The sequence below is a fragment of the Cebidichthys violaceus genome, unplaced genomic scaffold, assembly GCF_023349555.1.
Source record: "Cebidichthys violaceus isolate CVI_PGR_0920_01 unplaced genomic scaffold, fCebVio1.0.p SCAF_242, whole genome shotgun sequence".
NCBI lineage: Eukaryota > Metazoa > Chordata > Actinopteri > Perciformes > Stichaeidae > Cebidichthys > Cebidichthys violaceus.
The window spans coordinates 7,577-20,250 of NW_027176420.1; the positions used below are offsets into that span (position 1 = coordinate 7,577).

Below are 12,674 nucleotides of genomic sequence, written 5' to 3' on the forward strand. Positions count from 1 at the left end.
ATGTTATACTATGACTTTTTTCAACATGCTATACTATGACTTTTGGTTTTTTTTCGACATGTTATACTATGACTTTTTTGGACATGCTATACTATGACTTTTTCTCTTTTTTTGACATTTACTATGACTTTTTTTCAACATGTCATACTATGACTTTATTCAACATGTTATACTATGACTGTTTTTTGACATGTTATACTATGACTTTTTTCGACATGCTATACTATGACTTTTTTTTTCAACATGTCATACTTTGTCTTTTTTGGGCATGCTGTATTATGACCGTGGCTAAGTGGAGAGCAGGGCTAGCTTACAATCAGAGGGTTGGCAGTTCGATCCCCGGTTCCTGCTCGATGGACTTGCTATACACTATGACTTTTTTTATTTTTTTCAACATGTTATACTATGACTTTTTTTCCGACATGTTATACTATGACTTTTTTTTTTTTACATGTTATACTATGACTTTTTTGGACATGCTATACTATGACTTTTTTTTTCCGACATGTTATACTTTTACTTTTTTGGACATGCTATACTATGACTTTTTTTCTTTTTTTCCGACATGCTATACTATGAATTAAACATTTTTTTCGACATGTTATACTATGACTTTTTTCAACATGCTATACTAGGACTTTTTAATTTTTTTCAACATGTTATACTATGACTTTTTTGGACATGCTATACTATGACTTTTTTGGACATGCTATACTATGACTTTTTTTCTTATTTTTCGACATGCTATACTATGAATTAAAATTTTTTTTCGACATGTTATACTATGACTTTTTTCAACATGCTATACTAGGACTTTTTAATTTTTTTTTCGACATGTCATACTTTGACTTTTTTGAACATGCTATACTATGACCGTGGCTAAGTGGAGAGCAGGGCTGCCTTACAATCAGAGGGTCGACAGTTCTATCCCCAGTTCCTGCTCGATGGATTTGCTATACACTATGATTTTTTTTATTTTTTTCAACATGTTATACTATGACTTTTTTCAACATGCTATACTATGACTTTTGGTTTTTTTTCGACATGTTATACTATGACTTTTTTGGACATGCTATACTATGACTTTTTCTCTTTTTTTGACATTTACTATGACTTTTTTCGACATGCTATACTATGACTTTTAAAATTTTTTTTCGACATGTTATATTATGACTATTTTGGACATGCTGTACTATGACTTTTAATTATTTTTCGACATATACTATGACTTTTTTTCGACATGTTATACTATGACTTTTTTCGACATGCTACACTATGACTTTTTTTCTTTTTTTTCAACATGTTATACTTTGACTTTTTTCGACATGCTATACTATGACTTTTTCATTTTTTTTCGACATGCTATCCTATGACTTTTTTTCCCACATGTTATACTATGACTTTTTTTTGACATGCTATTCTATGACTTTTTTCTCGACATGTTATACTATGACTTTTTTCGACATGCTATACTATGACTTTTTTTCAAATCACATTCATGAGCCAATTTGTCTAATTTCAAATGAGATTTTAGAGGAAATGGTGCATAGTTACAAAATCATTTCACCTCAGGTTGATAGCAGACCTTCTCAAGGTGTCACTCAGACAGAGGTCCTGGATCCGGATACAACGGTGTCTAGGTCCGGATCCGGAACGCAGTCCGCCAGTAAGTGACGCCTGTGCTATATCCTCCTACGACTTATTTAACTTTTTTCGACATTCTATTCCAAGACTTTTTTTCACTTTTTTCAAGAGGCTGTACTGTGATTTTTTTTCGACATGCTATACTATGACTTCTTTTCCACCTACCATACTATGACTTTTTTTGACATACTATACTGAGATTTTTTCTTTTTAACTTTCGACATACTATACTATGGCTTATTTTTGACATACGATACAATTCTTTTTTTTTTTACTTTGTTCGACATACTATACTATGACTTTTTTTCACCTTTTTTGACATTCTACTCTACTACTTTAAAAAAAAAAAAATGTTGTCATATACTATGACTTTTTTTTTACTTTTGATTACATAAGTAGAGGTTCGCCTCGCAATTACTGTTTTTCATCATACTATAGTATAACTTCTTCAACCTTTTCGACATATACACTATGACTTTTTTTGTACTTTATGTCTATTTTGGACATTCTTTTTCGACGTACTGTACTACGATTTTTTTTTAACATACTATACTATGACTTGGGATTTTTTTCGACATACTATACCAGGGGCTGGCAATCCGTGGCTCCGGAGCCGCATGCGGCTCTTCAGCCCCTCTGTTGGCTCCCTGAGGCTACATCCACATTAAGGAAAGCGATCTCCGTCCACATGGTGTTTCAGCATCGTTTCCTAAATGATCTCCGTTTAGACTAAAACGTCTGAAAAAGAATATCACGCGACTATTCACGTACACTGAGCATGCAGGTGGGTGCCGGTGTAAACAGGAAGTCCGCTCTGTAGGGCTGGTAACGCCGCTGGACACGCCGCCAAAATAAAACATTTTAATAGTGCGTCACATCCTACTATGGCGCTGTCAAGCTAATTATGATTTGCAGACCTCCGCCCTCGGTAAACTATTGTAAGCTATTATGTTGAGCACATTAAGAGCTCTCCAGGAAGCAATGTTCCTGTGTATGTGTTTGGTGCTTTTATTGTGGAGGATGAGACGGAAAAAGAAAAAGAGGTTCTGATGAAGTGTGGGAGAAGTGAATAAACTTGCTGCCGTTTTAACGCAGATTACGGAGCCCCGTGTTTATTATTTTATTATTATCATAAAGTACAGACGCAACATTAAGGCTCGGCTACACTATCAATGTGTAAATCCCAAAAAATAAAAGTCACGGAGGAAAATAGAGTTTAATTTTGCGTGAACGTATTAATTCGCTTTCACTGCCAACGATGCTGGCTCACCTGTATGCTTGAAATGTGTCGAGAAATTAACAAACACACATTTGCTGAACAATATCACGCTGGAAATGAGACTTTATTCTTGTTCTATAATTTCATAAATACAACAAACTATAGGTTTTGTATATATAATATAACTATATATAAAACTTTATAAGCTGTGATATCAAATAGCTTTTGCGGCTCCAGACAAATTCTATTTGGTGAAAAATAGGGCAAAATGCCTCTTTGGATAGTAAAGGTTGCAGACCCCTGTGCTATACTATGACTTTTTAATGACTTTTTTTCTACATACTGTAGTATGACTTTATTAGGACTTTTAACGACATGCTAAAGTATGACTTTTTCATAATTTGTTTTCCACTCTTTTTCGACTCTACACTGACTTTTTTACTAAAGTCTATACTACAGTGTGACTTCATTACAACTTTTTTCGACATACTTTATGATGACTTTGTCATGACTTTTTGAGTCATACGATACTATGGCTTTGTTTGGATTTTTTCGACATGCTATAATGTTTCAGTGACTTTTTTCAACATTTTATACAGTGACTTTTTTGACATATTATACTATAATTTTGATGCTTTTTTTCGACATACAATAGTATGAATTTTGTCGACAGTTTATTTTATGACTTTTTTTATGACTTTTTCGTCATACTCTATGGTTTTTCGACATACCTAACTATGACTTTTTTCAACATACTTTACAACGGCTTTGTTATGAATGTTTAGGACCTACTATACTGTGATTTTTTTAAATACATTTATTCAACATTCTATATACTTTGTCGTTTTTAAGACTTTTTAACAAACTACAGTAAGATGTTTTGGACTTCCACCCCCATTGAACCTCATTTGCTTTCCTCGCCATCCTTCTGCCAACTTACCTTTGCCAGGGTTAGGTTGCCTGTTCATCTCCAAGGTCAGAGGGTGTCAGAGTCATGATGCAGCACAATGTTGCGTGTGTCACAGCAGGTGCATAATTTGGCTTGTTCTGACATCTTGTGGTGAAACAATTTACTGCAGCAGCTCCCATGACAGTACGGTGCAGTTATGTAGAATAAAAAAGTCTGTGCCATATTGTTATTAATGTTTGTCCATGTTCTGTGATGACACAACTCTTAACTTTAATCTATGCACAAAAAAAGGTGAAACTGGAACATTCCCATAGTGATGCGCTGAGTCATAGTTGTATTTCTCACACTTTCTGAGGACAAAACGTCTTCCAAGGAGAATACAACAATACATATATTATTTTATTTGCATGTTACATGGTGATAAACACAATTGTACCATTAAGATTCTGTGTGTTCCAAGCTATCTCCAAAAAAAAAGGTTATTTGCCCCGGGCATTTCAAGTCACATTCAAATACAGAACACTGAATTCAAACAACTTTATTTTGTGTTATGAACATTTTCTCATATCCCTTTATTACATATCTTCTTTTTTTTTTTTTTAGAAACTGACTGCAATTACCTTATGCCATAGTAAAGTAAAACAAAAAGAAAAAACGGGACATTGCTGTGTAATATCCATGATTGAATCTGGATTTCCCATGACAAAGGGAAGGGAGGTACAAACGTGATAGTTACAGTTGCCGTTTGAATCTTTTAAATGTTGAGCTGTATAAACACGATTGCATGGATTTGCTGACTTTACAACATTCTAGTGTAGAAACATCACACTGTATATACACATAGAGGAGGAAAAGAAAAAAAAGAATTTAAACTTAGAAGGTTACTATTGTAACCATAGCTCAACGGAAAGTAGAAAGTTAGCTATTTGTCCAACTCGTCATGTATCTCATGCCTCAGGTAGGTTAATAATAACGAACAGAATCAGAATCCGAGTCAGAGTGAACACGCGCACATACATAAGCCAGTTTTGTACAGTGAAGCGACGGTGATGTTTTGAGGCAATGCTCAGTAGTAAACTTAGATAGCTGTATCTACAGTCCTCAGTAGATAGCCTGATCTCTCTACAGGGGGGGTTGGTGCTGTGTCCATAGGCTGGCTGTTGGTCTTCTCTATTAACAAAGGAAGGACAATATTCCTTATTCCTTTGTCCTATATGGATAAGACAGAGCTCCATGGCTTTTACGCAAGTGTACTTAGTATCATTCAGTGCTCATTGGCTGGGTTTAACCTGCATGGACATCCACATTGGTGAGGTTTGCCTCGCATTAAAATCACCTGAATGGTAGAAAGTTCACACAATGACAGTCAATATGCTGTAGCATCCTTTACAATAGATTATTTTACCCATCATGCATTCCAAGCAGGTTAAAAATAAATGCTGAGCACAATTTGGAGATATTGGACCCTGCTCTGGTATTCTGTCAGGGTCTCCTCCAGCAAAAAAAACACATTTGAGTTTGTCTGAGAGCCTGCTAGCATTGCACTGCCCTGAGTTTTTTTTTTTTTTTGTTATTCATTTTTTGATGCGACACATACAGTAGTGAGACGGACAGACTTACTGAAATAGACCTGTAGCACAGACCACACTCATGCAAACTGATCATGAAGAACTATTTTCAACACAGCTTCCAGATCATTCATTTCTTTCTACAGTTAGCAGATAACCGTCGCTGACAAACTCCTCGCGCACGAGCTATAGCCGGAGGCTAAAAAGCGGGAAGAGAGTCTGCAGAATTACTATTGTAGTAGAAAAAACATCAGGAGTCAAGTACTTCCACGTTAAAGTGGACACAGCAGAGTTGCTCAGTCGTAGAAAATCAATAAAAAAAGCATGTGTAAGATGATGACAGTATAAAGCGGCTTTCTTATCACTTCCTAGACTGAGAAATCAGATTATAAGATATTGTTTGTGTGATAGAGCTGTTTAGAGATTTAGTTTGGACCGTTTCAATGAGTCTGCTTTGATTGGAAGCGTGGCTTTGTTTCAGGCCTCCGTACAGCTCCGCTTCTACCGATGCGCAATGACCAACACTATACAAAGTCACACAGCTATGGCCTCAGAAGCATTTACAATGAACACACCTGGGAGAATTTCTTTAATGTATGACAAGGATGACAATTAATTACACGTGTGTTTTACAGTACTAGTACTATCTCGGCTTGGTTGTTAGAAGAGCGAGACGTGAACACATCCAGGCGAGGAGCCGAGCTGAGCGCTGGAGTCCGTACGCTATTAGTCGCCTCACAGTGGGTCAAAATACATGGCAAGAAGGCAGCTAATAGTGACGCCAATTTCAGCAATTCTTGTCACAAGAGGGAATGACCTTTGGGCTGTCTCCTGAATGAATCACACTGTTTGAAAGTTCTTCTTCTTTTACAAAATAGTGACAAATGTAGTATTCATTTAACCGGTTTTGTTCATGAAGAAATAAATTCAGCGATTGGCGAGGTGTCATGAGCAAATTAGCGGTAGAACATGTTATATAATGGTAGTATTTCGTTAACGATGCCCATCGGCACTTGGTTGGCCATCGAGCGGACTAAGCATTCAGTCTTCATTTGCTTGCTGCTCTCATATTGAATTCCTGGTATTGCAAGCTAAACATAATATTCCATTCTCTAAAACATCATATAAGCCAGCGCTTGTATTATCTCAATGATAGGTACAATAATAAACTGCACAAAACAATTTTCTTTTTATGCTTTTTTTTGTTAAAAACATCATTTTCTAATGGGCTTCGGTTCACATGATAGAGCAGGGTTGCCAGTTCAAGAGATCTACAAGTTAATTACCCTCAACAATATGCTAACCCTACTCAGAAACATGGACACATAAAATTTGCCTTTTCATATAGTATAAGGACATTGGATTCAAGTATATATATACACACACAACTAAAATGAATGAGGTAAAGACGGAAACAAAAAAAAAAATCAAACCTCAATATCAATATATTATGAATGTTTCTGTATCATTTCATATTAAAACACGCATACTTCTTTGAAAGAGAAAAACTAAAAAGTAAGTCATTCATTGGTGTCATACATTTTTATCCAAATTCCAGCAGTATAGAAGAATGATCCTAAAACTAAAAGAAAGTGAAAGAAAACACTGTCTGTGGTACACAGTGCTTGCAGCTAAATGGGACGCAGCCGGCCGTGGAGCAGAGACAAACTGCACAGTACGGTTGATTGGTCATCAAACAAGCAACCTACACTGCAAAACTGTTTTTTTCTTTGTGTCCTGTTGCTAACAGTGGCAGAACAAGTTGTCTTTTCATAGAGAAATACAAAATGTTACTATGTACAGTACGCGTCACTACTCTGTTTCTTTTCCTGCTGCAAAAAAAAAAAGAAAAGCGGGATTGGTTTTGGAATAAAGGCGAGTGGTTTGCGAGGCCACTGAATGAAGATGTAGGTATCCATCCCAAGATATACTAATTTCATCAGCACTGTACGCCGCCTGGTTTAGCTCACTAGGATCAAGTCGATTCTATTTACTGCATTTCTGGGCTCAACGGCAGCAACCCGAGTGGCTGCTGCATCTAGAAACAATGTCACTGATTGGAGAGATATCCCGCTGTTACTCTTCGTCTGGGTTTCAGTTTAGTAGCATCAGATTATGATGTGCAGGCTTCACTACCGACCTCTGATCCCACTACGGTGTTTTCCCTTTTGATTTCTGTATGTGTTAGTTTCAAATCTATATAGTTTATGGATATTTGGCAGAGACTTTGCATGATGTTCATTAATGCACTGGTTAAACACTCGGATAAATCTACAATTAAGTTAACACAATGCATCTATGGGAGTAAGAAGAAATATATCTTTTCGTCTTCAGTACTTCTAGAGACGTATGATTGTTGGCACCCCTGTGAGCGGGTGCCTCTGCTTCCCCATGAAGACACAAACACAACAAATCCCAAACCCCATCCAGACCCAGAAGACAAGATATAAGAGGAATAAACAAGTGCATACAAATTAAGAACAATGCAATTCAAGAGCACTGTTTGCTTGTTCTGTCCTTCATGTCACCGTTTTTGTTGTTCTTCTAACATTTGACTCATAACTCATCATTTTCCATATCATCTGTAAGCAGTGCTCGCGAGCACATAAGGTTTTCGTATCATGATGCAAACAGTCTGGAGGGGTGGGCGGCGGGGGGGAGGGGAGGGGGGCGGTAAAGTTGGTAATAAGGTAGCAATAAGGATGTCGGTGAGTTGGAGAGAAGGAGGAGGAGGAGTAAGAGGAGGAGGAGGAAGGTAGGCCAGGAGGGGGAAGAGGAGGAAGAGGAGGGCAGTAGTATTAACACTTGAAGAAAAGGCAGGCGAAGCAGGCCAGCAGGAGCCACAGTGATTGAGATACACAGGCAGAGCCGTTGATATCTCGGCCTGTCCCGGGTCCTGTACAGAGAGAGAGAGAGAGAGAGAGAGAGAGAGAGAGAGAGAGAGAGAGAGAGAGAGAGAGAGAGAGAGAGAGAGAGAGAGAGAGAGAGAGAAAGAGAGACAGAGAGAGAGAGAGAGAGAGAGAGAGAGAGGGAGAGAGAGAGAGACAGGGAGAGAGAGAGAGAGAGAGAGAGAAAGAGAAAGAGAGAGAGAAAGAGAGAGAGAGAGAGAGACAGAGAGAGAGGGATAATGTTGATATTTTGCCAACAATGATTTCTGTAGTTTGACAGATAAGTAATACCACTATATGTTATAAAGTATATATATATATGTATATATTAACATATGCACCTCCTCTCAGCCAGCGTCTACAGACTTTGAGGATTGTTTGGTGACATCTGGTGGTCATGTTATGCTATTGCCTCCCCTGCTGTGATTAAAGCTCAAACCCAATGTATGCTTCAGACAACACAGCCGAGGCACAAACAGGAAATATATAGTGTGGCCCTGAAAGCTCAATGCACTGCAACTTAAGAAAACAAATGCAAAAAGACACAATTAAAAAAAAAAAATGAAAAAATGCTGCAAAGTGAGAAAACACAATCTAATAGAGAAATGTGTTTTGCATTTGGTTGTGATATCTGTGTTTGCAGCCATCGGTTTATTCCTAAATGCTCTGCATTGTCAAATTGATGAAGATGTTTTCTTACTTTCGTAATATTTTGTCTTCTTGCACTTTTTAAAAAGTGAAAATCAACATTGCAGGAAAGAAAACTGTGGTTGCAATGACCTTCACAGCTTCAACCCTTCAAGCATGTTGCACTTCTGGTCAAACCGTAATCAGTGATGTCACAGCAGGAGTTCTGGTTTAAAAGCTCCATTTGGCCTCCTGAGCGTAGAGGCGAAGACACTGGCCTAAAGGAGCGCGGCAGTCCTTCACTGATGGTCAAACAGCAGCAGTGCTCTGAAACACTACCGTTTCTGTCCACAGGGACCGCCAAAATCAACACAAAAATGCAAGTTTAATGTGAATCTTTTCATTGGTCTGTATTGTGTATGACACTGCAGTCAGTGTGAAGACCTTGTCCAACTTAATTCAAATCAGCACCGTGCCGGTGAACAACACCTTCTGTGACATCACAGATTGGGGCGGGGCCAGAATTGCAACATGCTTTTCAAAGCGTGATCGCATGGAGCAAACAAGTGACATATGTGTTCAAGGTGTGTCAAATTAAAACAGTTATTCACAAGAAGTGTCTCTAATGTGAACGAGGCAGTGGAGGAGCAAGTACTCACCTTAGGTACAACTAGTAATACCACATTGTTATGCATTCTGAATCTTAAAGTACTCATTTGAACGATCCATTTCAAAATATTGATTTTCTTGCTGGATTATAATAATTGATGAATGTGCCAGCTGGTTTAATTCAACCCACTTGTTATGCTGCTAGGTGGCTTAATACATAATCAATTATTAGTTGATTAAAACGTTTGATTAATAATCTGAATCTGCATATTGGTAACTGATGTGTACAAGCAACTTGTGTCAAGGGTTTCCTTGCTCTCAAGGGGATAAAAGTTTGATAGATATTTCAAAGGTTATGGAATATTATATATTGAAAAATACACTGTGATCAATGAACTTCTGTAGACTCTGGTCCCCTTCTACAGACGTGTCGGGGCGTTAAGAGTGGATCCTGGATCATTTGAGAACACGTTCTGAACGTAACCCGTTCCTTTGAGTTCACTTAAACCGTTTGAACGCAGCCTTACTTCGCCACACATCGCCTTCCCTCTCAAGCCATATATATATCGCTGGATGTCCACGAGGCGCCTGTTAAATTACTCTCATGCAGAGTTCAGTACATTGTTCGGCAAATCACTAAAAATGACGACACAGCAGGTTTTAGTCTCCATACTTGCATCAATTGTTCAGCTCTTGCAGTGAAGCTTAAAAAAACCCGCAGGAAACTGAAGTGAGTTTCCTCCCTGCTGGTTTTCAACGATTCAATGGGGAAGTAGGTTAATAGAATTAACGCCTCAGAGTCATTCAATCTCACCTTGAAACGCACACTGATTTAAACGATGGCCCGGTGTATAAACGATCGTATAAACTTACTGTAATATTTCATGCTCAATACTTTCTCTGTATTTTGAGGATCACCCGTCTTTTGGATTCAAACCGTGAGCTGTGGCGAATGGCGGCGACGTCTATACTCACTATAGAGGAAAAGACTGGCATTCTGGACGCCCAGTCGGTTCGAGGCCACGCAGGTATAGTTCCCATAATCCTCTTCGGTGACGTTGGCGATCATGAGGATGGTAGTAGTGCCAAGGATCTGGATGTTGATGCCCTGGGCATTGGACAGCCTGGAGAGGAGAGGAAGACAAGAAGAGAAGCCATTTGAAGTTAAATTGCAAAGTAATGAAAACATGGAGTCTTCAAGCCAAAAGGGAGTTAGTGACATTTTGGGCAAAAATAATAGCGTCTGCTGTGTCTGTGCATGTGCAGGAGACAGGAGACTCCATTACAGTATAACCAACCAACTAACGATGCCGATGTTCTACTAAAAGAGAATACGCACTTTGAGCTTTTCTTAAAACAAATGCCATATTTCAGCTTACAAATAGAATAAACGCCACAGCCACACGTGTTTCCCCGTGTTCCCCACTCCACTCGTGTCGCCTATGGCTACATCCCAAGTCTCTTAATTGCATCCCCGTTTCCCTCACTTGTGTCCTTCCCTTGCGTCTTAGTCCCTCCCACCAGGGATGCGTGGAGAGACGCAAGGAAACCACGCGAGGAGAGAGGAAAGGAGGAGATACAGTATGTTTTAAGAGACATGAGACGTCCTTTCCTCTAAAGCGTCACGTGAAGCGACGTCGGCTCTGATCACAGCTGGATCACAGCTGGATCAGCTGTGATCCAGCTGTGATCGGCTCTGATCACAGCTGGATCAGCTGTCAGTCGGCTTCAACAGCTGGAAAGACTTTTGAGAAGTTTGTGTCCGCTCACATGATCACTGTACTTAATAATAGTAACTAATGCAGACACACAGTAATCATCACTGTCAGAGTAGAGGTGTTTTCTCTCTGTCGCCTCTTTAACAAACTGTTCTGTGACGTCATTATTAAATAACCCAGAATATGATTATGGTTTGATCAGCCTCACGTGACTGAATGAAATGATGATAAAAGATGTAAAAAGTGTTTTGTCTCTCCTCTCTCTGACTTTAATTGTTTCCATAATAAAAGTTATTGAGGGAAACATCAGATCATGAAAAGACAAAAGTTTCTAACAAATGAAGAAAGTAGTTTGTGCTCCTTTTGTAGTTCAGTCTACAATGAACATCTATTTCAACCAGATACTGAATCAGAAAACAATCACATAACTGATGAACAATGAGGGGGCGTGTCCGCCGTTAAAACACTTCCTGGAAGCCCGTTCTCGTGCGTCCTCGCTCATGGCTCCTCGGAGATCCCTCCTCTCTCCTCTCTCCTCGCTCCTCAGATCAGAAATAACAGCTTTGGGCCGGCCGTCAATTTGGCGGCGCAGAACAACTTCCGGTTGAAGCGAGGAAATGACAATTAAGAGACTTGGGATGTACCCTATATCAACCCCAGCTGTCTTTCCTTCCTCTCACTGCCACATCGTCGCTGCAGCCTCAGTCGTACCGATGTCCGTCGCCTCCTACTGCAGCGATTCCACTCGTGTATTTGTTCCCTCGTCTAACGCTTGTTCCCTGTGCTCCAGGAATCCTGTCCGCCTGCCCGTCTGCTCACCTCGGTCATCTCCTGCTTCAGTAACTCCTGCAATAAACCTGTTCAACTTCATCTGCTTCCTTTAAGTCCAGCTCTCTTGACTGAAGGCGTTGTGTGTTGAGAGGGGACACACGTCTTCGTCATTTGGAACCGGCCTCTTTCATCAACAGCGTGACGCTGCATTTACCAGAGAGCAAAGAAGTTTTTTTTGTTTTGTTTTTTTCATTTAAGTTTTCAGAAATTCAACAACTTGTAAACATGGCAAAACAGCAAAGTCAAATATCAGATAAACATCGCTGATGAAATATGTCAGTATGGATATTTACCGTGCGGTTTGTCAATTTGTTCTTCACCGTTCTCTTTTATTGCTTTTATGTCTTCCGTTGTCATCAAACAAGCGGGGTCATTGTTGGATTAGTATGCTGCCGGCGTCCTCCCCCCTGCACTTCTGGGAGTCTTAATGACCACCAAACTTCTGCCAATCAATTATGTCAACCCTTGAAACCCCCCCCCCCCCCCTCTCAGCACAAATTAATCGATACAATTTGCTGACTCAGTCAGTTAACCCTCCCTGATAAACTGTTCCTTGCATCATCACAACCAAATGAAACCCTTCGAATAACACGGCCGCACATAATGGATTCGCCTTGTTTTCCGAGCTGATTGAGCCCTTTCGTATCATGAGTGAGGTGA

General features: G+C 39.2%; 1 protein-coding gene across 1 annotated transcript in view; it reads right to left on the minus strand.

The window, feature by feature from the left end:
• Positions 1–4,156: 4,156 nt before the first annotated feature.
• The window catches only part of lsamp (limbic system associated membrane protein), a 59,396-nt gene continuing 50,878 nt past the window's right edge, over positions 4,157–12,674 (minus strand). The window contains exons 7-8 of the mRNA XM_068719925.1: positions 10,441–10,589; positions 4,157–8,237 (exon numbers count right to left, since the gene is read on the minus strand). Coding sequence (XP_068576026.1) covers positions 8,140–8,237; positions 10,441–10,589 — 247 coding nt within the window. The 3' untranslated portion in view covers positions 4,157–8,139. The remainder of the gene's footprint in view (positions 8,238–10,440; positions 10,590–12,674) is intronic.